The sequence below is a fragment of the Thermobia domestica genome, chromosome 4 (genome assembly GCF_964235325.1).
Source record: "Thermobia domestica chromosome 4, izTheDome1.hap1.1, whole genome shotgun sequence".
Classification (NCBI taxonomy): domain Eukaryota; kingdom Metazoa; phylum Arthropoda; class Insecta; order Zygentoma; family Lepismatidae; genus Thermobia; species Thermobia domestica.
The window spans coordinates 302661130-302688230 of record NC_137457.1 but is presented as its reverse complement, the minus strand read 5'-3'; the positions used below and the strand labels follow the sequence as shown (position 1 = coordinate 302688230).

The window sequence follows — 27101 nt, the reverse complement described above, 5'->3', positions numbered from 1 at the left end:
CCCCGATTTTGAATTAGAGACTTAGATTCAAAAAGAAAAGGTTAAACTTACATTCCAAAATCGAGGGACTCTTTCTAATCTCGACGTAATATAAGCTGATGATATTTATCGTCGGAATTGGAATCAGAGAGAATGAATGAATGTCGTTCTAATTTTTCAAGTTTATATATCAGTCTGAGAGACCATTTTCACTGTTCAGAAAAGTAAAAACAACCAGTCCTTGTGGCTTCTTTTCGTAGTGGGTTTTTCTTCAAAATTATTTGTCTTGTGACGTTTCCAAGGGCACCCATAAGGGGGAAAGGTGGGGTACTCGGCCCCCCTAATAGGAAATCGTACTTGGGAGTATCGAAAGCCCAATAGAAATTTTATATTAGTTGTAGCAAATGTTTCAAACTATATTTGAAACCTCGCTTATATTTGCCCCCCTCCCCACTTGGAAATCACAACATGGGCGCCCTTGGACGTTTCTGATATTTTTCTTAGTGCAACATAGACAAAATGTTTGTGATAATACAGTCAAATACAAAAGTTTTCGTTTTTAATATTTCAACTAATTTAAAGTTCTAATAACCATGACAATACAGTACATAAGTGTAATTTTTGACGATAATTTGCAATAGCTTTGTAAGTTGTCACAAGATTTTTTTTTTTTTAAATCTTCGCTGCCTTGTTGGTCAGACATGAGGGATTGTTAAATTCTTAAGTCATTACTACAAAGCACTCATAATATTTATGCGGAATATCCCCACCTTTGGTCAAGTAGTTTAGTGTTCAACCTCGCAGAAATCCTTCAATACATTGGAGATTCTAGAGCAACACGCCATTCACTAAGTATTTAGGATCAAACTTCCGTACCGTTACAATGACTTCTGACAACATTGACTTCCCTCCTCTTCTTGAACTCATAGTATACTACACTTAAGGGTTTTCACTACAGCGAAATTAAACTACCGCTAATTTTAGAGTTTTTCTGTAGTATCTTCAAAATAAATAAGAAGATTCGAAAAGCAGAAACGTAGTAAACTAGACAGTACGATTTTGCATGTGATACCGTTTTCACAACTCATCTATCTGCTTTCGATTTGCAACTGTATAGATAGATTCAGCATTTTTTGTGGGTTCTGAAAATAGTGGCATACCAAAAGCAGACAGGTGAATTGTGGTAAAGGTATCACATGCTAAACAGTATCATCTAGTTCATTACGTTTCTGCTTTTCAAATATTTTTTATTTGTTTTGAAGATATTACAGAAAGCCTCTAAAATTAGCGGTAGCTTTAATTTCGCAGTAGTGAAGACCCTTAAGTATACAGCAAAAAGTCTGCAAAGTAACGGATATATTTTTGATTCTGTATTTACTTTCCATCAGGGAATTACTTTCCATATTTAACACTCGAAAACTTACAGTATAACGTCGTCATACTATCTTACGACAACTCTCCTTGTAACAAAGTAGCAGTTTGGCGTGTACACCACGTGAGGAAGTTTGGTTTTGTAGCGAAATACACCGCATACATAGGGACCTCGGTTCGTTTCATTAAGACTCCATGAAATACATGCTAGTAAACTTTTATTTTTAACTTTTTTTTTCAAAGGGAAATTTTGAACAACAACTGATAATATGAATATCTTTGTATATAACAAATAACGTAAAGCCAAACAACAAACAAATAATATAAAACGAATAAAGCTTAATCTTTCAGGGCTCTAAAGGAGCAACTTTGACAGCTCTATGTAACTGGTTTTTAAAGGAGCAAAAATCTTTACGCAATTTTAACACACAAAAAGAAAGAATTTTGCAGTAAGTGCACGAGTTGATTAAATGATTTTTAGTTCGTACCAAATGGAATCTAATTAACAAATACGAAGAAATATAAATAAGCACTACTAAATATAATGATATACCGAAAGTCATTCACTACTACGTCTAAGCAATTTCTAGTTAAGTAGCCAAAAATACCATTATTAATTTCTAAATTTAATTTCCCAAGAAATATTACTAATATCCACTGATCGAAGGAGAAAAAGAAAAGGTTTAAATTTAGAAAACATTAGCCTAATTAAATAGCCTCCCAAGACAGTGAATATAGCAAACTTAAATGTTACTCATACTTATTCTATTTAACTCATTTTTAACGTTATCAAATGGATCAAAAGGAATTCACGTCTTCCTTCTACCTCACCTCTCCATAGAACTAAAGATAACACGTTCAGTTGAACAGGTTTTTGAGTCGGCCACTAGATGTCAGATCAAACGGTGACATCGCAGTCAAGGCTTAGACTCAGCTCACCCTAGCGTTAAAAACGCGAATCACTTAATCAAAGCGAGCATTTACCGTCACATAGATGGATTACAATATCTTTCCAAAAACATTTACTTTTTTTTTTTCTCGGACGAAAATTCACGCTACATAATAAAGTACCTCCCGCCTTTAAAATTTTTTTTTATAAAGATTTTCCAGATAGTGAATTTGAGTTGCAATTTTGTAAAGTTCATATTTCCAATGTCACTCGATAAGAAAAGAATAGATCTTTTACTTGTTGTTTCCCAGGCCTGGATTACTTATATACATACATATTCTTCTTAGTCGAGACATTGCACTGCACTCAATGACAGGATCTTTAAGGTTGATCTCTGGAATTGCTCCTTGCACCAGTTGGATGACAACATTGACAACAGGTCTGACAATAAGACAAGCGTCGTGGACAATACAGATCTCGATCACAATACATTCCTGCAGGATACAAACATAACGAACAGTATTCTTACAAAAATTAACATAAACATAAATACATACACTATTTACATAGGTTCTCTAAATAGACTTTGAATTAACTCCTTTGATTTTTAACCTTGATTTTCATTTACTTTATCATCTGAAGTTCGGGGAGGATAATACTTTTTTATATACATTACATGTCTTTTCAGTTTCTTAGTGGGATCTTCAACAGATTCTAACCATACTGTATTCTTTGTCGGATAATTCAAAATACGGAATGGGCCAGAATATTGCAATGCAAACTTTGGATTGAACTTTTTATCCAAAGAGGCCTTCATTATCCTTTTAACTAGAACTAGTTCCCCTACTTGAAGAGTACAAGGAACTCTCTTTTTGTTATAAAGCTTTTCTTTTCGAAGCCATGCCTTTTCTATATTCGTCATGATCGTTTTGCTGATCTCTTCTTTATTTGTAGAGGACTCTACTATTCCTAAGTCTAAAAGCCAAATTACATCCATTGGGTTGAACATTTTACTCCCTAAGAAAATTTCAGAAGGTGTTTTCTTCGTTTCTGAATTTATACTGACATTCATGGTGTACTGAACTTGTCTTATGAAATCAACCCATTTCGTTTGGTTTTGATGAATGTAAGACCTTAATATTAGACGAATTACCTTATTCTGTCTTTCAACTAAGTTAGAACTAGGAGAGTAGCTAGATGTAGTAACATTTTGAATACCCCTACTAAAAAGAAAGTTCTTAAAGGTCGTAGACATAAAATATGATCCTTGATCATGAACCAGCTTATTACATAAACCATAAAACATGAAGATCTTTTCTAATTTGTCACATATAAGACGTGAACTTAAGGTTCTCAAAGGTTCCATTACAACGAATCTACTAGCAGCATCTACCAGAACTAGGATATATTTAAAACCCTTACTGCTAGGCAAAGGCCCTAAAGTATCTAAGTAATAAGTGTGACATGGATAGATTACTTTCCTGGAATAATACTCTCCGTATTTAAGAGTGTTCCTATCATTTGATTTTTGACAGACAATACATTGGCGTATATAGTTCCTAATTTCATCGAACATATTTTTCCAAGTAAATTTAGATGCTATCTTAGCTATCGTGCGGGAAATCCCACTGTGACCGCCCCCTACAACTTCATCATGATGATATTTTATAACTGTATTTACCATTGATTTTGGCACTACTGCTCTTTGACCACCATTCACTCTACCATGGGTTTTCTTTAACAAAATATTATTTTTAAGACTATAATTTCTTACATCTTCACCACTTTCTATTTTATCTATAATTTCTTTCAACTCCGTATCTTCGCGTTGATATTTATGCAAAGGTTCATTTAATAAAGGCTCCTCCCACAAGTTAAAATACGATACATGTACCTCTTTGCCTTCAAACTCATCAATTTCTACAATTTCCTCTGATGGAGAAGTAAACTCCGTATATTGATAAATACGGCTTAAATAATCTGCAAGATGGTTACGGCGTGAGCGTAGATAAACTACATCAAATTTGTACTTACTGATACGCTCGATCAGATACCCATATTTGCGCTGACGCTTGTGGTTACGCAATATCCAAGTTAGGCTGGAATTATCTGAGAAAACAGTAAATTTTTTAAACAAATATATATCAAATTTCGAAAGTGCTAAACAAAGAGCACGAGTCTCCAATTCGAATATATTCTTAGACCATTCACTCTCTGGAATCGCCTTAGACCAAAAATATACGGGTCGAAGTTTACCTGTATCATCATACTGTGATAAAATAGCACTATAATTTTTACAACTACTATCACAGTGTATAACAAATGGCTCTCGAAAGTCCGGTATTTTCAGGACAACATGATCTACTATTGCCTCTTTAATTTTATTTAACAAATCATCTTCTTCCTTTCCCCACCGAAAAGGGACCCTTTCAGATTTCAACTTGTACAAAGGTGCTAAATATTCTGAATAACCTGGTAAAAATTTTAAATAATATGATACAAAACCTATCAACCTTGCTAATGCTCTCCTATTACGAGGCTTAGGTAGATTCTTTATAATTTCTACTCTATCTGGATCTATTTTCATATTTCCACCTTCAAACTCGTATCCTAAATATTTTATTTTTCTTTTAAACAAAAAGGTTTTTCTGGGAGAGATGGTTATTCCCCATTCTTTTAATCGAGCAAACACCTTTTCTAAAATTTCCTTATGTGTTTCTACGTCATTAGTGTGTATACAAATGTCGTCAACAAACAGATCTAAATGTTCACCAATTAAGTCTTTAAATATTTTATTTAAAACTCTAGTTAATGCAAATCCGGAATGACAAAATCCCATTGGCATAGTTTTGAAAGCTAAGACTCTAGTTGGTGTAGCAAATACAGTGTATTTTTGAGATTCTTTAGTTAGTTTTAACTGAAAATAGCTAAGCTTTAGATCTAATTTTGAATAAATTTTATGACCTCCTATATTTGCTATAGACGCTTCAACATTGGGAGTAGGATACCCTGAAGCTACCACCTTCTTATTAATATTAGAGTAATTTACTACGAGCCGCTTAGACTTGTCATTATTGACAACTAAAAAGCATGGGGACACATAAGGTGAGCTATCTACTTCTTCAACCACATTTCTAGCTATTAGATCGTCTACGAATTTCTCGAGTTCATTCAATTTATGTTTGGCTAGCGGATATGGTTGAGTCACCGAAGGACTCTTATCTTCAAGCTGGATTTCTATTTCATAATCTTTAATTGTACCGAGTTTATCAGTGACTACATCCGGATATCTAGAAATAAGATCTTTAACATAGCTTTCAAGATCAGGTGAATACAAATTTGTTAACACATCTACTGTACCGGTGGTGTGATATTATTGTTTTAAATGTACATGCTCCAACTGAAGATAAGGGTGACGATATAAAAGATAGTTTTTACGAAGAAGTGGAACGGATATTTGACCAACTCCCGCGATACCATATGAAGATTCTATTAGGGGATTTCAATGCGAAGGTAGGACGAGAGGATATTTTCAAACCGATTATAGGGAACGAAAGTTTGCATAAGGAAAGTAATGACAACGGTGTTAGACTCGTGAACTTTGCAACATCCAAAAACCTAATCGTGAAGAGTACAAAATTCCCACATCGCGACGTTCATAAATACACTTGGACATCACCAGACGGAAAAACACATAATCAAATTGATCACGTTTTAGTAGATAGAAGAAGACAATCTAGCATAATTGACGTCCGGTCGTTTAGAGGGGCTGATTGTGACACTGATCACTACCTGGTAGTAGCTATAATACGGGAGAGATTATCGTTGAATAAAGGTAATATTCAATGTCCGAAAACGGAGAGATTTAATTTAAAGAAATTAGAAGAGAGCCAGGTAAGAGAGGAATACCAGATTGAAGTTTCGAATAGATTCGCGGTTTTAGAAGACTCGGAGTGCACTAGTGTTGAGGATACTTGGATTGAAATTAGAGATAGCATTAAAAGTTCAGCAATAGAAAAATTGGGACACGCGGAAATACATAGGAACAAACCATGGTTCGACCAAGAATGCATTAAACTAGCAGAGAAGAGAAAACAGGCAAAATTACGGTGGCTACAAAATCCGAATGAAACAACTACACAAAATTTCGCAGATATCAGGCGGGAAACTTCCAAAACTTTTAGAACAAAGAAACGGGATTTTTTGAAAGCTAAAATTAAGGAACCTGAAGATAATAGTAAAAATAAAAATATTCGGGACATGTATAAGGGGATCAGCGAATTTAAGAAAGGCTATCAACCTCGTGCTTATATATTAAAGAAATCTGACGGAACAGTTCTCACCGATACGGATAGCCTCTTAAATAGATGGAAAGATTTCTTTAACGATTTGCTGAACACGCAGCCAAAAACTAATGTGCGTGGAGAAAAGGAGATACACACCGCAGAACCGTATATTCCAGAACCCAATCGAATAGAAGTGGAAGCCGCTATAAAGAAATTGAAGAAACACAAATCTCCGGGTGTAGATGAAATTCCGGCTGAGTTAATTTTAGCTGGAGGCGAAAAATTGTGGAACAAGATACACAAACTCATTCTCCTTATCTGGAACAAGGAAGAATTGCCACAAGAGTGGAAAGAATCAATCATTGTTCCAATTCACAAGAAAGGCGACAAAACTGACTGTAATAATTATCGAGGCATTTCTCTTCTGTCAACATCCTATAAAATCCTTTCAAATATTCTGTTAGCAAGATTGACCCCATACGCAGATGAAATTATTGGAGATTATCAGTGCGGATTTAGACGAAATCGATCAACTATCGACCAAATATTTACCATTCGCCAAATACTCGAAAAGAAGTGGGAATACGATACCCCGGTACATCAACTATTTATTGATTTTAGAAAGGCTTACGACTCGGTTAGGAGAGAAACATTATACAACGTTCTTACAGAACTTGGAATACCGAGAAAGCTAATTAGATTAATTAAGATATGTTTAAGTGAATCCCGAAGTAAAGTCCGAGTAGGAAAATTTTTGTCCACGAGCTTCCACGTCGAAAATGGCCTGAAACAAGGAGATGCGTTGTCGCCATTATTATTTAACTTTGTGCTGGAATACGCCATAAGGAAAATCAAAGATAGCAACCAGGGCCTAGAGTTGAACGGCATTCACCAGGTTATGGCATATGCTGATGATGTAAATTTAATAGGGGATGATAGGAGAACAGTAGAAATAAATGCAGAGATCTTATTAAACGCTTGCAGGGACATGGGTTTAGAAGTAAATGCAGAGAAAACTAAATACATGGAAGTGCGTCGGGACCGTAATACGGCAAATTGTGGAGGCGTTAAAATATTAAATAATGCTTTTGATAAAGTGGATACTTTCAAAAATTTAGGATCAATATTAACAGACGAAAATCATATTCACGAAGAAATTAAATGTCGACTAAAAGCAGGGAATTCGTGTTACTATTTGGTTCAAAATCTCTTGTCGTCGCGAATTCTGTCGAGGAATTTGAAGCTTAAAATATATAAAACGATAATCATGCCGGTTGTTCTGTATGGTTGTGAAACATGGTCGCTTACTTTGAGGGAAGAACATAGACTGAAAGTATTTGAGAACAGGATCCTGAGAAGAATATTCGGACCCAAGAGGAACGAGAATGGGGAATGGCGGAAGCTTCATAACGAGGAACTACATAGTTTATACGGTTTACCCAACATTGTTAGGGTCGTCAAGTCTAGGAGGCTTAGGTGGGCAGGTCATGTAGCTAGAATGGAAGAAAGTAGAAACGCTTTCAAAGTCTTGACTGGTAGACCCATAGGAAAACGACCATTAGGAAGACCTAGGCGCAGATAGGAGGACAATATTAAGATGGATCTCGCAGAGATAGGAATACAAAGTAGAAACTGGATGCAATTAGCTAAGGATAGAAGTCAGTGGAGAGCTTTTGTGAACGCGGCACTGAACCTCCGGGTTCCATAGGCCATAGAGTTAGTTAGTTAGTTAGTTTTTATCTACTGTACCTTTTTCTTCGTCCTCCTTGTGATCCGGTGAAGAAGGATTTGGTTGGAAACTCCTTTCAGCTTGGCAAGATGTTGAGGGAACCCCCTGCTGTCCTACACCACTGGGACCAGCTTCAGCATACAAGGCAGCCGACGATCTGGGATCAGCTCCTTTTCCTCCCACATCAGCATTCCCATAACTCACGACAGACTCTCTTCCCCGATGACAAGCATTTTGAGATTCAGGATTGTGTCTCCCATTCTGACCACTGCCGGTTGAGCAAGGTGACAAGGGTCGTTCCTGGGCAACCCTGAAATTAGAAACTGGAGCACAGAAGTTGTTCTCACATGGTCTCTCGGAGTTAGAAGCTAACCTTACAGTAAGATTTTCTCGAGGAAAATGCACTAAGTTTTTAGCATAGTCCACATAAACTTGGTGTTCGTGTAAGAAAGGTGTACCAAGCAAAAGGTTAAGTTCAGTTTCCTCAACTACTGCAAACCAATCCACAAATTTCTTACGCTTTATAAAAAATATGATTTGCACTAATTCCTTACTTGTTTTAGTTCCAGGTATACCCGAAATCGAAATGTTCACTGATTTAGTTTTTGGTCTACATTTTTCCTTCAGTTTATTTAAAAATGCTCTACCGATTAAATTTATAGATGAGCCACTATCAATCACGCAAAAGACATTTTCGTGACAAACTGACACTACTATTTTTGCCATATTTTGTTGAGAAGTTAAGTTTTCAGTTGGCAAAGTTCCACATGCATTATTTTCACACCTTTCAAATTGTTTAGAATTATAATTGCATGTAACTGAACGATGAGTAGATTTCCCACAAGCGTTACACCCACCATATATCTTAACATTGGAAAACGTAGGTCTTTTATTAAAGAATTTAGGTTGCGGGCGAGAAAAAGTATTACTCCCATAAGAAATACGCATAGGTTGGTTAGAAGAAACGATACGAAAATCCTTGGTATATTTTAAGTTTGAATCATATGACCTAGCAAAATCTAACAAAAGTCGCTTACTAGTTGGAATTTGCGTTAAAACAAGTACATTTCTTACTTCAGGCGTTACTAAATTGCACACGAGTGTACAAAATTCTTCCTCACACATGGGAATACACAAAATGTTCAAAACACAGATCTTTTCTTGAACGAAATCATAAAATGGTTCGGAAGTTCTCATGATACGGTACAAATGTTCCTGGGTGAATTTCATACGTGCTATAGTTGACACAAATAACTGAAGTAACCTTTCTGATATATGGCGCCATTCTAAGGTTTCATTCAACAGTACTTGCATCTCCCTATACGCATCACCATTTAGTTTACCCAAAACCGAAACCAAAATCACTTCATTCGGTGCAATTCCACGTGATATCAAAAGTTCCACCTTCAATAAGAACTGACAGAAAGCCAAACTATCACTTCCGTCTACGTACGGAATATCATGTAGTTGATTTTGGACAGATTTATACACAGTTTCTGATAAATACTTGTCAAACTTAAAACCGTATCCCAAAGGTTGGTTTAATTTAGGCTGTGCACTTATGGGTCCACATTGTAAAGGTCTACCCATCATGTTACTTTGACTTTGTTCACTAAAAGGTTCATTACCAATATTACCCCTATAAAATGTCTTAACATAAGTGGTTCGATCACTTTCGTCCGTAAAAGATTGAAAATTTTGCCTATGGTTATTACCAAACATCAAACTCGTGTTAGGTGGTTCTCTATGTTCACTTACATTTTCATTAAATTTAACATATCCCAGAGGTTCCATGGTTACATTTTCACTATGTCTATGACAAGGGCCTTTATTTCCACAAACGTGAGCATTATTTGGGTTCTCTATACGCGAAATTACACTCTCACTCATTGTAACATCGCCTAAAGTGTGGCCACTCCATACTGCATCAGTACCAAAAGACGTATTACTTTCTCTATCAATATCACTAAGATTGCCAAACTGATCCATAAGGGATTATAATTTTGAAGGTTAAACACTTCCAAAAGGGGTTTCTACTTTTAATAAATTTTGAGAGCAAAAATACACGCCTACTAATTTTCCTCTTACAAAGGCATTTATATACTACATTCATGGAGCCTACTCAACCTATTGAGAACCGAGTTCTATGGACAGGTGATTTAATATATTTTCTATGTAGCGAAATACACCGCATACATAGGGACCTCGGTTCGTTTCATTAAGACTCCATGAAATACATGCTAGTAAACTTTTATTTTTAACTTTTTTTTTTTTCAAAGGGAAATTTTGAACAACAACTGATAATATGAATATCTTTGTATATAACAAATAACGTAAAGCCAAACAACAAACAAATAATATAAAACGAATAAAGCTTAATCTTTCAGGGCTCTAAAGGAGCAACTTTGACAGCTCTATGTAACTGGTTTTTAAAGGAGCAAAAATCTTTACGCAATTTTAACACACAAAAAGAAAGAATTTTGCAGTAAGTGCACGAGTTGATTAAATGATTTTTAGTTCGTACCAAATGGAATCTAATTAACAAATACGAAGAAATATAAATAAGCACTACTAAATATAATGATATACCGAAAGTCATTCACTACTACGTCTAAGCAATTTCTAGTTAAGTAGCCAAAAATACCATTATTAATTTCTAAATTTAATTTCCCAAGAAATATTACTAATATCCACTGATCGAAGGAGAAAAAGAAAAGGTTTAAATTTAGAAAACATTAGCCTAATTAAATAGCCTCCCAAGACAGTGAATATAGCAAACTTAAATGTTACTCATACTTATTCTATTTAACTCATTTTTAACGTTATCAAATGGATCAAAAGGAATTCACGTCTTCCTTCTACCTCACCTCTCCATAGAACTAAAGATAACACGTTCAGTTGAACAGGTTTTTGAGTCGGCCACTAGATGTCAGATCAAACGGTGACATCGCAGTCAAGGCTTAGACTCAGCTCACCCTAGCGTTAAAAACGCGAATCACTTAATCAAAGCGAGCATTTACCGTCACATAGATGGATTACAATATCTTTCCAAAAACATTTACTTTTTTTTTTTTCTCGGACGAAAATTCACGCTACAGTTTGTATGGAGTGATGCTGTCTCAATTATTATTGAAACCGAAAGTTGTTTCACTAGAGAATATATGTTTGGGACACTTATTGATAAATATTGAAACCGAAGTGGTCGATTTGTGCTTCTTTCTGTTTGAATAGAAGGTTAAAATAGTGTGGGTGTGGATTTTAGAGAATATGATATTTATTTTTAGAACGCTAAATCTATTCTAAATAATGCCAGTTGAGAATGTTCTAAGAGCATTACCAGAACGAAGTTTAAAAAACTTCTACAGGCTTTATACCAATTGTTCTATGCACTTTGTTTATTGTACCCATTAAACAATTCTTGTAATACATTTATAATTTCCTTGAGTACTAAACTTTTTTCCAGATGTTTTGTTTAAGAATTCTGTTAAAACGTTCAACAATATGTTGTTTTACGAAGAGACATGCTCAATATGAAGGGTTCAAAAAATTGAAAAATTCACAAAATATAATCTCTGTATGACTTACGGTTCCCAAGATATGGCTCCTTATATCTCCTGAAATCCGAACTTTTTTGGCCAATATCTCGAGAACGGTAAGTGATGCGAAAAATTCCATCATTTCTTTTATATATTTTCCGATCCTCTATCGAATGGAGAGCTCAAATTGAGTAATTCGCAAATAACAACACACACACACAAAGATATAGAAAATTCAGTAACGAACTTTTTAAGTTCGTTGAATAGCTCTTTCCGCTATCTCATCGTTTTTGCTCTATGTACTGTAGACCAATATTGAAAACGGAAGTTGTAATGAATTTCTATCACTTACGGATTTAGTATAAAGTTAAGGATGCAGATAAAATATAGTATTGAGACACTTAATCGATTACAAGAAACTTGTTCTCGGCATTTATTGCCGTGTTTGATCTATATTGATCAACATTAAAACCGGAAATGATTGATTTTTACTAGTTCCTCTATTTCTGGTTTACATATCACCTCAATCATTGAACTCGCTTCCTAACCTTTGACTCTATACATCCTGGGAAAAATTGATCCGAAGTCCATCCATCAAGCACTTCTTGAGATTTTTGCTTCAGTAAAAATATAGAAGTAAATATTTAGAAAACCCTTGATAAACCAAAGTTCCCTTACAAATTAATCTTTCCCCATTCACTCTCCGAAATGAAATCTTTAAGTTTTACGTCCCACGGTTATGCCGGTTAGGCTAAAGGAGACGGTGATGATGAGTGATGAATGAAATGGTGGAATGAAGAAAGTGGGAGGAAACGGGAGAACCCTGAGAAAACCCACACACACGGTGTTTGTCCACCACAAAGTTCACTTGGCGGGGGCTGGGATCGAACCCGGGACCCCAAGCACCAGAGGTGAACGCTCTACCACTGAGCCACCGCGGCCCCTCTCCGAAATGTTACCAGCTTTTAGCGACTGTGAGACAAGTTCATTTTCAGCGTCAGACGGGCTCTAATCAGATCTTGTACAGTAATGATACATCAGATTTCAAAACAGTGGTGTACGGAAGGCGATTTCAGGGTTTAAACCTCCCCTTCAGGAGGACATTATGAAATATACTGTATATAAAGTACGGGACAGAAACAAAGGCCAAAAAATGCCATTGTATAAAGACTAAAAATATATATTAAATACCAGGATACAAAAATCACACCCGTCCTAAAAGCCAATGGCATTAAGTGCTTCTTGAACACACTTGCAATTTTATGTACGCCACTGTCAAAATATAACCTTCCAGTTTTATCATCACTCCGGATTTTCTTTTCCTGCCTGTCCCCTATCTGCAAACATTACTAACCAATTCAAAACGGAATATGGGAGGAACACGCCCCATCCTCAAGGGAAAGTATTGTTTTTGTGTACTTTCAACGAGCAAACAAGATTTTTTTAAAGCAATAGTCTGCTTTGTAGTGTTCCTTCAACGAGCCGACATTATTTTTCTCCCTCAATAATCTGGTCTTTAGTTTTGTTTCAAATAGCCGATAAGATGTTTTGTCAATAATCTGCTCCGTAGCGTTGTCCGAAGGAGTCAACAAGATTTTTGTCAATAATCTGATCTTTAGTATTGTTTCAGAGACTTTTTGTCAATAATCTGCTCTCTCGTCTTGCTTCAATGAGCCGAAAGTTGAAGCAAAATGGGACGAGACGAAAGATGACAACTCTCGTCCCATTCTCGAGACAAGACGAGAAAGTTCTTAAGTTTCGTGAGGAACAGGGGGTCATCAAGTCTTAGAACTCAAACATACTGTTTTAACCCTTTAAAGCGCCCTTTTTTCTGATCAAACTGATTTTTTAAATTTGGAGTGACTTGTGAAGGAAACAAGGGATTAAAAAAAAAAAAAAACAATTAATGCAAATAATGTGATCTATGGGATATTTTATGGTGTTTGCAAATATAGTCTATGCAAAGTTGTGCGTTGATATCTGCAAAGTTCACTAAAACCAGATAGAACAAATAAAACGCGATCAATGTCAGCGTACTTGTACTTTTGCACTCATTACACTTCTGTCTAACATAGAAAAAAATCAACAGTTCAAAACGTGCCCACCTAAACGAGCAAAGAAAGCTCAAAGATGACAAAATGACAACTCCGCGTGCAGCAAGTAAAGCAAGTCTAATACAAAGAGACCAACCAAGGATCTTATAAAATATTGGATCTGCCCTTACAACAAAATCTTGAAGCCATACGTCACAGTTTCGCCACCCCTACTCTGCCCACTCCGCCCAATAGGATTGCAATGTTTTGAGCCAACAAACATGGCGGAAACAAAAGTAGCCAATCAGACGATGGCGGAAACGAGAGTGGCCAATCAGACGTGCCGATGCTCCGTTGTTTTTATGGATTCATCGATTTAATAGAATCACGATACATATGGGCAAATCCTCTATTTATAACATCCTTGGCTGGCTTACTATGACATCTAGCGGGAAATTCAGAACTTCATTAGTGAAAGGGAATCTTAGCTGATACGCAAAGCTGCTTTTCTATGTCCGAACTAGAAACTACACGGTGCAATGCAATTTCAAAGTAAACTTTGCATATATGCAAAGCTGCGCGCTAAAGGATTAATGTTACATGATTAATACTATGCAAACTATAAATTGATGAAGTGATGATACGAAGAAAATGAAAAGTATTTATCAACGCTTAAAGATACACAAATTACTCCAGTAATAAACATGATTTAAACATTGTTTTATATCACACCCTTCGCGGACCACTCGTGACGCATAATTCTGATAACCTTTAGATGAAATTAAGAAAAAAGTGAGGGCATATATTTTATACATAAACTGCCAAAACCTTATTTTCGTCTCGTCTCGTCTCATTTCATCCTGTGGGCAACATTAATTACTAAAGTGCTGCCAAAGTGTCTTGAGCCGTGGCAAAAATGCGAACTAAAACTCACCCTCGACACACCCACTCGTTGAGCCAACAAGGGTTCAACTGTTGCTAAGCGGGAGAAAGGGATTGGAATTCCTTCAGCCGATAGCAGCGCTCGGAACGGAAGACTAGGTGTCAAGTCAACGTGGTACATTTATAGAATATATGGTAGAGGACACTGTTGAAATATCTCAACAAATGCTTCTTTTCAATTGGCAAAAAACTGGAATTGATAACCAATGCTGATCTCTCATTAGTCCAATGGTTACCTAAGGTATTTAAAGGACATTTTTACGAACGTTTTTTTTTAATTTGATTTTTGTAACAACTTTCTAATAAAATTAGTTCCCAATGGTTATTCAAAGTTGAAATCAGTGGCGTATTTAGGGGGTGGTTATCGGGCACAAGCCCCCCTCCCAGAAATTCCACGTACAATAATAATCCTTCTTACCATTTCTGAGAAAAATATAAGTGCTTGTTCACATGTTGTACATAGTCCCCCCCCCCGAAACCAAATACTAAATACGCCACTGATTGAAATATAATATTATTCTTTGCTAGTGACATATTGACTAGAATTAGGTCAAATGCGAGCAACTTACCAATTAGAGCAATTTGATACAAAATAATTCATTTCGGTCACAGGTGCGTGGATATGAACAAACTTAAGGGATTTTTGTGTTAAATCTGGCTCGGAACGTGCTATGAATATCCATAGAATATACAGATACTATACTAATTGTACACCAATAGAAGCACTTATGCATAAAACAAAACAAAAAAAAAATGCCATTGAAACTAATATGGAATACAGAAAAATTTTCGGAAGATGGTTATCCTTTTCATAGAATTCAATATCGAGCTCCAATCTCAATATATCAGTTTGCAATTCCAGTGCAACTAGCTTTTTTAATACCTTTCTTGATTTTCCTTCTACGTCTCTTAAAATTAAAAAAAAAATAGTTTTCACCTTCAATGATAAGGATCTTGTTTGTGACAAAGACGTGACTAGTTTTCATAGTAAAACCGTGATAACTAACTAAATGGAACAGGTGTTCGCTACTGTTCGAGAATTGAGTTCTTGTACTTCACAAGAATCAAGAAATTCATGCTGGGATTTGTTTGACCGTTTACTTAGCGATGCGCACGAGACAAGATTTGTGGCTGTCTCGTCTCGAAAATGTGCTGTAAAAGTGATGTCTCGACTCGAAAAATGTATATTTTACTATTGGAAGAGCCGTGTCTCGACTACTGCTGCCAAAAATCACGTAATTAAGCCAATTTCATATTTTTCATACAATTTTATTGTCTTTTTTACATAATATTGAAGTATTAACTTTATATCTAACATGAACAGTATACATAATATATCTGAAACATTAATAGCGCTAATAGTTTGTCCTTATCCGAGACAATGTATGTTGACCCTTGTATACGACAATTTTTATCTTTAATCTTGTAGTTAACACATTAGTACAATACTAAACATTTTCCTCCTTATGCAGAGTCGTTTTGACTTATGATTAGCGTCATACTAAACGCCTGACTACTGCAGGAAACTTAAGTTAGTTGAACTCTTTAGTATGGCACTAATCACAAGACAAAACGACTCTGCATAAGGCCCTTTGATTTAAAAAAAAAAAATAACAGCATGGTATATACATAATGCTCACAAGATCTTAAAGGATAATCATATGCTTGCAATGTGAATTTTAGTATGTAGTTAAAACGTGATAAATGAAAATAATTCTACATAAGGCACCTTGTTTGGCATGAAAATTCATGCATCATAACCTAATTATACTTACGAGTAGCAAAAGATAGTAAAATTAAAATATTTTTAAAATTAACATTGATATCAAATTTTTTTTTTTTGTAATTAATTTTATGAAACATAAGTCAATGATCGAATAATACAATAAATTAATTTTGCATGGATTATATATATATATATGCTCTTAAACAAAAATTTCGTCTTATTTGTGAACAGGGGCGGCTTTAGGATATTAACTTTGGGTAGTCCCGATCCCTCGCTTATGGATATACATACACATTAGGTTGATTAATGACAGTAAGAAATTACTTTTACAGTAGTGGTTGATGCCATTTCTTAAATAATTATCTACTATTAACATAAATAGTGGAAAATATGTTTACTCTTTATTGTGTCTTTTAGCGATTATATATTTTTCAAAATTTTTCGGGTGAGCTCGTACCTACCTGGCCTACCCGCTAAAGCCGCCACTCTTGGTAAAAAAAAACTTTAAAAAAAAATAAACTCAGATTCTTGATGGAATTGAACTATTTCTATGCTGTATATTGGTCAATACAATGTATCATCTAATACAGACAAGGCAATCAAGAATGGCTAATAAAAAAATGTAATACACATGAATTATTACGTATTTTTATTAAAAAAAAAATCATCTTAAAAAGTTTCCCAGAAAAGAAAAACAGGACTTTTATTGTTGAATGTGTAAAAATGATGACTATATTATGTATAACAAATTTTTGTATTTAAAATCAGGGGTAAAAGTGAGGGGGAAAGACGTTCCCCACTTCCAAAAGTAACTATGGTGTCCCCCTACCTTTTCAAATCCACGTTTACTCCTGTTTAAAATATTACTATAACTAGATTATACACCATCACAATTACACAGAATTAGGACACATACACAACAAAAAATAAGGGAATATACAAAGAAGACTATCGACTAAATATATATATCGTACTGTATTAGCCACAAACACTCTTTCAACGAAATCACATATGTTGCCTTTGAGAGCTTAAAATCAAGTCTGGTACGCATACTAAACAAAGAAATGCATCATCTATGGTATGATAACAGACAAAACCAATCCAGTTTCTGTAACTGCACTTGACTCGTACGACTAAATTAGTTTCTACTCAATATTAAAAGGATGCTGTTTATATTTTAAGATTGAAAAAAAAAAAAAAAGAAAGAAACTTCAAATGATTAAAGATGAATCTTTTTGTTACGATATTTCCTATACAACGAAATTATTATATATACATACATACAGGGTGTTTCAAAACAACAAGAACAACGTTTTTGAGGTGATTTCTGACATCGAAACAAAACCAGAAGTATAGACCAACCTGGGTGCAGAAATTCGTCACTTCGAAGTTATAGGCTGCCGACAGCATGAAAAAAAATGAACTTTAAAGGTCCATAGCTCCAATACTATGGGACCTACCGTAGTCGGAACAAAACATCATTTAAAAACTAGTATGTGCCCTATCCAAATATCCATGTTTCAGAATCCTGCGGTACTTCCGCAACAACTTTTATAGAGGTAGTTGGCGAGTACTTCAAATTATATCCCCGTAGCCAAACTGTCTCTATAAAAATTGTTACGTGAGTATCTTAGGATGCTGAAAAATGCATTTTTGGATAGCGCACATAGGTCTATTAGTTCCCAAGTGAAGTCCTGACCCGACTATGGTATGTCTCATAGTATTGCAGCTATGGACCTTTAAAATTCATTTCTTTCATGTTTTCGGCAGCCTATAACTCCGAAAGGAAGCATTTGTGCATCCAAGTTGGTCTATACTTTTCGTCTTATCTTGGTGTCAGGAATCACCTCCCAAACGTTGTCAGTAATGTTTTCAAACATCCTGTATAGTAATTACCTCGGTACTAATTTCCTCACTCACTTGTTCAACTCTTACACACACTGTTTATCACGAGGAAAATAAACAGGAATACTAATATCTTAACTTTAGTTCTTTTGATGTTTTTACCAATTGCTCTTTTCACATAGTACTTATTATTATTTGAGTTTCATGTGTAGCACACACAACACAGTCAGAAATCCACTACATACACACAGACACATCCTGATGAAAAAGCACCAGAAAATATGAGGACTTATGATACGTATCATATATGATAGCTGAATGTTTATGGATCTGTCTTTCACCCTGATTTTTCGACGAGCTTATTTCTTCCTCTGAAGGTTTTCATGGCTGAAGATCCTCCGAAAACAGAGTTCACCAATTTCACATTGCTTTTGTTGGGACAAAGACTGAAAATACACAAAGACATAATAAGAAAGATATAATAATAAAGTAACAAATACATTTAAAGAATTAAACTGGAAATAGCATAAAATAAATATCTGGCTGGATATTACTATCTCTAGCTTGAGGACTCGAAGTTTAGAAAAAAAAATTGACCAAAGGATACACTGATTACTATTAAACTATGTTACTGTTTCGACAATATATATGTCTTCATCAGACACATTACCCTGTGTTTAATGTGTCTGTGTATGATGCAGACAATAAATGATAAACCGTAACATAGTTTAATGATGATAATAATAGTGTTTGCTTTGATCAGACTATTTAAAATAAATATGTCAAATGCATTATAAAATGCATAAATTCATTCTCCACATACAAGGTGTTACAAGAATTGGTCACAATATTTTGAGAATAGATTCCTTACACCGAAATAAGAAAACAAGTTCATATGAACCTGTGGTCGGAAGTGCATAGTTTCGTAGTTATAGGGTGGCGAAAATGTGAAACAAGCGAATTTTAAAGGTCCATAGTTCCACTACTATAGAACCGATCGTAGTTGGGTCAAGACATCACTTCAAGAACTACTATGTGAACTATCCAAATATCCATTTTTCAGAACCTCCAGTGCTTGCACACTAATTTTTAGAGAGATTGTTTGGGAGTACTTGATCACTCTCCATCTACTGTACCTCTCTAAAAAAAAAATTGGTGTGCAAGTATTGAAGCATAATTAAAACATGGATATTTGGGAAGTTCACATACCAGTTTCTGAGTGATGTCTTGACTTGACCCGACTACGATAGGTTCCATAGTATTTGAGCTATGAACTTCTAAATGTCACTTATTTCACGTTTTCAGCACCCTGTAACTAACTCCGAACTATCCACTTCTCAGCACAGACCCATATGAATCTTGTTTTCTTATTTTGATATGAGAAATCTGATCCGAAAATATTGTGACACACTTTGTAACACCCTGTATATTTTAAGTTGTGTTTATATTTATAAAAAAGAAAATTCTTTGATTTTGAAAGTATCTTGTCATTGTATTCAAGGACAAAAAGTGGGGGCAATTTCCTCCCTATACTTCACATTCGTCACTACTACTTCCACTCATTTTTTCCTTGGAGCCTATGTAATTACTTTTGTACAAAGAACGCAATGCAGTATAGAGTTTGTTCCGAAATTGATGGAAAAGTACGAGAGATATACATATAAGCATGTAGAGACAATTATAGAAGATTGGATTAATAGAATTAAGGGGGAAAAGTGATTACAAAATTCGGCTCAAATTTAGAAGACATGCTGAATAAGAAAAACAAAATCTTGTATAAACAATTCCAAGTAATATACTTACTATTTGGTTGGAAGAACCCATCGGATTAAACGGGGAATAATGACCGTACGTTCATTACAAAGAACGGAGGATACGACTTCCTCTGCCACGTCATTCGGATCCATTACAGGCATCAGTCTGTAAACAAAACAAAACAAAACAAAAATAATAATAATAATAATAATAATAATAATAAAAAATAAAAAAATAAAAAAAATTAAGAAATAAAAAATAATACATGAAAAGAAAAAAGATATCCAACAATTCTTAATGTTAGCTTCTGATTTTAAATAAATTCAATATGACACTGCTCTACTGTGCTCGAAAGCCAAATAACAATGCATGAAAAGAAAAAAGATATCCAACAATTCTTAATGTTAGCTTCTGATTTTAAATAAATTCAATATGACACTGCTCTACTGTGCTCGAAAGCCAAATAACAATGCATGAAAAGAAAAAAGATATCCAACAATTCTTAATGTTAGCTTCTGATTTTAAATAAATTCAATATGACACTGCTCTACTGTGCTCGAAAGCCAAATAACAATGCATGAAAAGAAAAAAGATATCCAACAATTCTTAATGTTAGCTTCTGATTTTAAATAAATTCAATATGACACTGCTCCACTGTGCTCGAAAGCCCATATTATATTTGTGAGAATAAGTTTGGTATTTTCTCCATTGCTTTCTTCAGCCGTAACAACTCCAAGAAGTTTTGGCAAATTTTCTAACTAATTTTATAGAAAGCAAAGATGCATCGACACATAATGGTATCATTTGATGAAGTAATTGAATTATCTAATTTGAAACTATTAGTTGATCCTCACAAGCCCTCAGTTCGCTGTATCCTATAGGTTAAAATCATGATAAAAGGTTTTCTTGTTTATCTTTCACTTTTTTAGAAAGTATGTCCAATTTATTTGCAGTTACTGAAATATTGATGCTCAAATTTATATGATGGTACGTATGCTTCACCTGCGCTTAATTGGTAAAGATTGTTAAATCTTGTCCTGTCATAAAGCAGGGGCGTCATTTAGGGGGGACAGGGAGGGGCATTTGCCCCCCCCCTGAGTTTGAGATTTATATAGATTTTATCAATAGAGTAGTAGTAAATGAGTGAAAAACGCGAAATTTTACTTATATGGAGGGGTTTTGCCCCCCACAACCAAAGTCTGAAATGACGCTCCTGTCCTAAAGGTAAATAACAACAACTTGTCTGTAGTTTATATACTGTGTTCGTATTGCTTAGTTAAAAATTACACTGTGCTTGACATGGAATACATACTTGTGGATTTTATATGAGTAATTACAACGATAGTTACATTCAACAAAAAAGATGCGTTATAAAATAGAAAGATTCGTTTTTGAAAATTTATGTACACCTTGTCTCAAAAAGGTTGAGCGCATTCTTTATTGGTGTTTTGAGGCAAAAATTTTCTAAGTCCAGCTTCGGGTATCTTCGGGAAAAAGTAAGCCAGGTTCGAACCTCCAAGCCAGCCTTTGCAATCGGGAAAAAGTTTGCAGATGTTTTTTTCTTCTTTTAAATATAATAAGACTTGTTACCAAGTGTTTAAAAAAGCAACATTGATTGAAATACTTAATGATACAATATTTCGAAACCTTGCACATGCTTGTTTGTCATTTAGCTCTCTATACGTAATGGAGCATTTAAATACGTTAAAGAATCTTTCCATATGTAAAAGAATGCTCAAAGTTAAGAAATAGAACATAATTATCGCCTGAGTACTAAAATAAAAGTCAAAGTAGAACAGAAACAGCGTTTGTCATGGATATGAATGTTATAATTATCTTGAGATCCGTTATACATCGCTAGAAGCTGAGTTCTAGAAGTCCTTGTGTTAGCTCATTGGTAAGCTGTCGGATTTCAAATCATAAGGTTGTGAGTTCGAATCCTATCTGGGTCAATACTTTTTTAAAATTATATTTTCCGCAATGCATGAAAAATTATATAAAATAATTACATTAAAATACATAAGTTGTTTATATATAACATAATAATTGCAGAACATAGTAATTATTATGTTTAAAATATAACATCTGAGATAATTTTCATAGTAGGTCGTTATTATATATGAGAATGTTAAATACAAGTTAGGAAAATCGTTTAATAGCAATAAATAAGTTATGTAGTGTATTTATTTGCAGCTATTTGTCATACAGATTTAACTTCTCAATATTCTCATTACAGTATGTTATTTATATTCGTGAAATACAGTATATTCTTACGGATATAGAAAGTGTATAAACAGAGTATCCAAAGTCGTATCCTGCTTCAAGACACATAGCTTTTCCCGATCCCCTTAACGTCACGGGAAGAAACACAAATTCTCTTTAGAACGGAATGTCGTTACTTAGAGTCTCATTCGAATACGTTGAATATACTTTTGTGTATTCATCTCTCTCTCTCTCTCTCTTTCGCTTTGTTTATGTGTGTGTGTGTGTTGCAGAATATCCCAAGTTGAATACATTTGCAAAGTATATGAGCATCATTGTCATCGAATACCAGAAATTGAAAGTCGTGTTTCTTCAGGTTAGGTTTGCGTGTTCATGTTAGCTCACTGGTAGAGTACGGACTTGCCACTGAAGAGGTCTTGAGTTCAAAGGCTACAGCTAATTATCATTCTTTTGTTAGTAGGATTGCACAGAAATCGGATACAAGGAGTGGTTTACTTCTAGAAATATTTTCAGAAGCGTTTAGGTAGCCCTGAAAAGGGCTGTTTTCGGGAGTTAAGGCGGGGTCATTAATATTGTGTCCAAGACCCTTCTGAATTTATTACACGCTCCATTCTTCTGGGCATGGAATCTATTATATTCGTGACAAATCTATCTCCTTCTCCTACCTCCAGCCATGCTTCGGAAACAAGATGCCTCAGGTCATCCTGAGTTCTTGGTGGATCTGCCTCAGGCCAACTTTCCCTTAGAGTACGCTTCACTTCTGCTCACATATTTTCCATGAGATTGAGGTCTGCTCCACGAGGCGGCCAGTCGATTAAATCAATCTCAGGGTGCCCTGCGAACCATTCCTGAACCACACGGGAAATATGTATTAGCGACTGGTATTGCTGGAACTGAATTACACCATCAGGCTGAAACAGATGGCACCATGATATTACTGATAATGTCTAAGTACTGAGCATTGTCCAGATGTCCTTCAATTCTATGAAGCTGTCCTGCTCCGCGACTGGAAATCCAACCCCAACATAAAATAGATACACGGCCACTGCGATTGCAAGCAGCCACATATCCATGGTCATATCGGGTGCCTCTCTGACGATACACAAAACGGCGTCCCTCCTTTGATGTTGTGAATATGGATTCATCTGAGAAAACTATGTTTTCCCAATTGAGACCCACATTCGCCTGTGCAAACGCGAGACGGTAAATTTTGTGGTCGTCTGAGAGTTTTTCCTTCACGGCAGCAACACGGCCACGTAACCCAGCATGACGAAGCCTTCGCAGAGCTGTATGTTTACTACCAGGAAAGAGAGAAGCTTCCCTTATCTGTCTAGACGTCCTTAGTGGGTCTAACCGGGCTTCGTTTACTAATCTCGCATCTTGGGCTTCGGTTGACACATGCGGACGACCAGGAGATCGTAAATTACCAGTCTGACCTGTAGCACCATATTTCCGAATCCATTGCCTTCCTGTAGAGGCCGGGACACCTACTCGCCTGCTAGCTGCAGTTGCAGAATAACCTTCCAACTCCCATAAAGTAATTACTGCTGTACGTCTATCCATAGTTACCAATGTTCTGAGCTGTGAGAAGAAAGCAATAGGTAAAAGCTAGTACCTGACGTGTGATTGGTTACTTGCACGACACGCCTATTGTGGGGAACAGCGTTGCCAGATCTAGCATAATGATGCTAGATCTAGCATAATTTGCATGTCTCTAGCACCTAGCATCTTGCTTTTAGCATCCTGCCCAAATCTAGCACAATTTCAGCAAGTTATCAAAAAGCCGTAAAACCTGGAGAAGTTGGTCGTTTTGGAATTTTTTTTTTTTTTTTTTTGTGGCTCCACCCAGGGTTTTCTAATCCTTTAACTCCGAGGCATGGGCGGAGCTATGGGGGCCATTCTCCCCCCAACTGTTTGACAACTTCACCATCTTTACTTCTGACTTCATGATCATATTTATTCCTGAAATGACAGCTCCGAGACCGACCAAAAATCTGCCCCCTCCCCCAGCAGACGATTCCCAACTCCGCTTATGCTGCGAAGTAATTTTCTTTCAAAATATGTAAACAAAAACTTTGCATTCATTTATACGATATATACGCCATTGAGTTTGGCAACGACTGCAGTAATTTAGTTGAGTTAAAATTTTGGTGCGTGAAGTATTGACTTCTATCCATGCATTCTTGCTCTCTGTGTATTTTAAGTTACGTTATCGTATCTCAACTTTGTTTTTTTTTTTTTTTAAACTCCTGAATTAGTAATTATGAGGATCTAGCATAATTTGACCGAATCTAGCATAAGTTCGATCAGGTTTTGGAATAATTCCGAGCTGTGAGTCTGGCAACGCTGGTGGCGAACGACTTGGTCAACGACTCGCGAAAGAAATCTGAAAATGGTGCGCCGTAATAATAATAATAAAAACATTTTTTATAAAGGAATATTAATACATACGAAAAGCTGTTTAAAGAATGAATTCTTATACAGACTTTACACGTATAAAAACATATACCATATACCAAACAGATTGAGCGATATGATTATAGCTGTTTTGAGACGAACACTTTCGAAGTCCAACTTCGGGTGTCTTCGGAAAACAGTAAACTAAAGCTGCTGGTTCGAACCTCCAAAGCCAACCTTAGTAATCGGGAAAAGATGTACAGATATGTTTTTCCTTCTGTTAAATATAATAAGACATGTTGAAATGGTATTAAGTGTAGAAAAAAGTAACATTGATTGAAATACTTAATGATACAATATTTCGAGACTATGTATTCACACTCTCGTTTCGTCATTGTGATTTCCATACGGAAAAGAGCATTTACGTATGAGCTCAGTTATATTTCAGAAGCAGCTTCCGAAAAGCGGTCATATTAGCTCAGTGGTACACCACCGAGCGTTTAAATCGTGAGTTCGATACCCGTTCAGGTGAGATTCCTTTATGATATTCTACTTTCCTTAATGCATGAAAATTATGTAAAATAGTTACATTACAATTCATCAGTTGTATATATATTTTCATATCATCAGTTGTATATATGAGTTGAATATATATATTCATATCATTTCACGACATAAGTAATTCTTATCTTTAAAATATAACATCTGAGGTATTCACAGAACGTCGGTGTGTTATTTGTGAATATTGAATACAAATTTAAAAAATCGTGTAATAGCAATAAATAAGTTATGTAATATATTTATTTGCAGCTACTTTCATCGCAGATAACTTCTCAATAATCGCATTACAGCATTTAGGTAGAGCATATCGAAAATCGGATCGTGGTTCAAGACAAAAAACTAGCTAGCCCCAAACTGTCACGTAAGAAATTCACGAATCGCAAAAGTAAAGGGAAGAGATTGAGAGCGGTAATTCCTTAATCGCTCTCTCTCAACTCTCTCTTATCTGCATTTATACATATAAAAGTGTATGTATGTATGTTCCATCATAACTCATGTATGCCTAGAGCAGGGTTTCTCAACCTGGGAGTCGCGGCCCCTAGGGGATCGCGAAGATAGGCGGAAGAGACAAATATAGTTAGAATCTAATACCAGAAATTATTTTTAAATATTATTTTTAATTTTGTTCTGATAGGCATACTTTTATTTTTTATACACACTGTAAAGAACAATAAAAAATAAGTCTACTGAACATTTTCAAAGGGTGTAGAATTCGTGTTACTATTCGGTTCAAAGTCTCTTGTCGTCGCGAATTCTGTCGAGAAATTTGAAGCTTAAAATATACAAAACGATAATCATGCCTGTTGTTCTGTATGGTTGCGAAACATGGTCGCTTACTCTGAGGGAAGAACATAGACTGAAAGTATTTGAGAACAAGATCCTTAGACGAAAATTCGGACCAAAGAGGAACGGGAATGGGGAATGGCGGAAACTTCATAACGAGGAACTACATAATTTATACGGTTACCCAACATTGTTAGGGTCGTCAAGTCTAGGAGGCTTAGGTGGGCAGGTCAGGTAGCTAGAATGGAAGAAAGTAGAAACGCTTTGAAAGTCTTGACTGGAAGACCAAACGGAAAACGACCATTAGGAAGACCTGGGGGCAGATGGGAGGAAGATATTAAGATGGATCTCGCTGAGATAAGAATACAAAGTAGAAACTGGATCCAATTGGCTAAGGATAGAAGTCAGTGTAGAGCTTTTGTGAACGCGGCATTGAACCTCCGGGTTCCATAGGCCATAGAGTTAGTTAGTTAGTAGAGTTGTTTAAAAATGAATTTAAATCAAAGAGGTATGATATAAAACTAATGAGAACTGTATATAGAAATACTAGAAAAATACACATGAAACAAAACCTGCACATTGAAATACAATTAAAATTAAAACCTAATGAGATACCTAAGCATGGTGTAATTTCACTAGTGCAGCAATGCCCGGTTCAATCTTCATGACGAATATTATCAAGCCGTTTTCAACTGATAAGCGATTTCTTATCTTTGTTTTAATGTTTATCATAAAAAAAAACACTTTCGCACAAGTACGATATAGCAAATGGAATTATTACTTTTAAAGCAGCAATCACCAGACCAGGATATTCTTCTCTCCACATCAGGCAGAACTTGTCCAAGTCTTCGTTACAGAAAACCAGTTGCAAAGACTTGTCGCACGATCATTCTATTATTTGGTCAAGAAGTTGTGGGCTTAGATCGGATACGTTAATGGCCTCTTCAATGAAGGAGTTTAACATCCATCTTGAACCAGCACCTTCGTCGTTGGGAATATAGATATTACAGTTACTGTATCCACTGTCAGTGCCGGGCGCCGAAAAG

General features: G+C 35.5%; 2 protein-coding genes across 2 annotated transcripts in view; both read right to left on the bottom strand.

Annotated features, from left to right (window-relative positions):
- Positions 1-515: 515 nt before the first annotated feature.
- LOC145684263 (uncharacterized) lies at positions 516-11281 on the bottom strand. Its single transcript, XM_081756390.1, has 2 exons — positions 8275-11281; positions 516-2733 (listed from the first exon to the last, which is right to left on the bottom strand). The coding sequence occupies exons 1-2, from the start codon at positions 10241-10243 to the stop codon at positions 2621-2623; spliced, it is 2082 nt and encodes a 693-aa protein (XP_081612516.1). The 5' UTR covers positions 10244-11281; the 3' UTR covers positions 516-2620.
- Positions 11282-16369: 5088 nt separating this feature from the next.
- LOC145683189 (short-chain dehydrogenase/reductase family 16C member 6-like) overlaps positions 16370-27101 on the bottom strand; it is a 66863-nt gene continuing 56131 nt past the window's right edge. Inside the window, exons 6-7 of the mRNA XM_081754552.1 lie at positions 20140-20256; positions 16370-18782 (exon numbers count right to left, since the gene is read on the bottom strand). Coding sequence (XP_081610678.1) covers positions 18674-18782; positions 20140-20256 — 226 coding nt within the window. The 3' untranslated portion in view covers positions 16370-18673. The remainder of the gene's footprint in view (positions 18783-20139; positions 20257-27101) is intronic.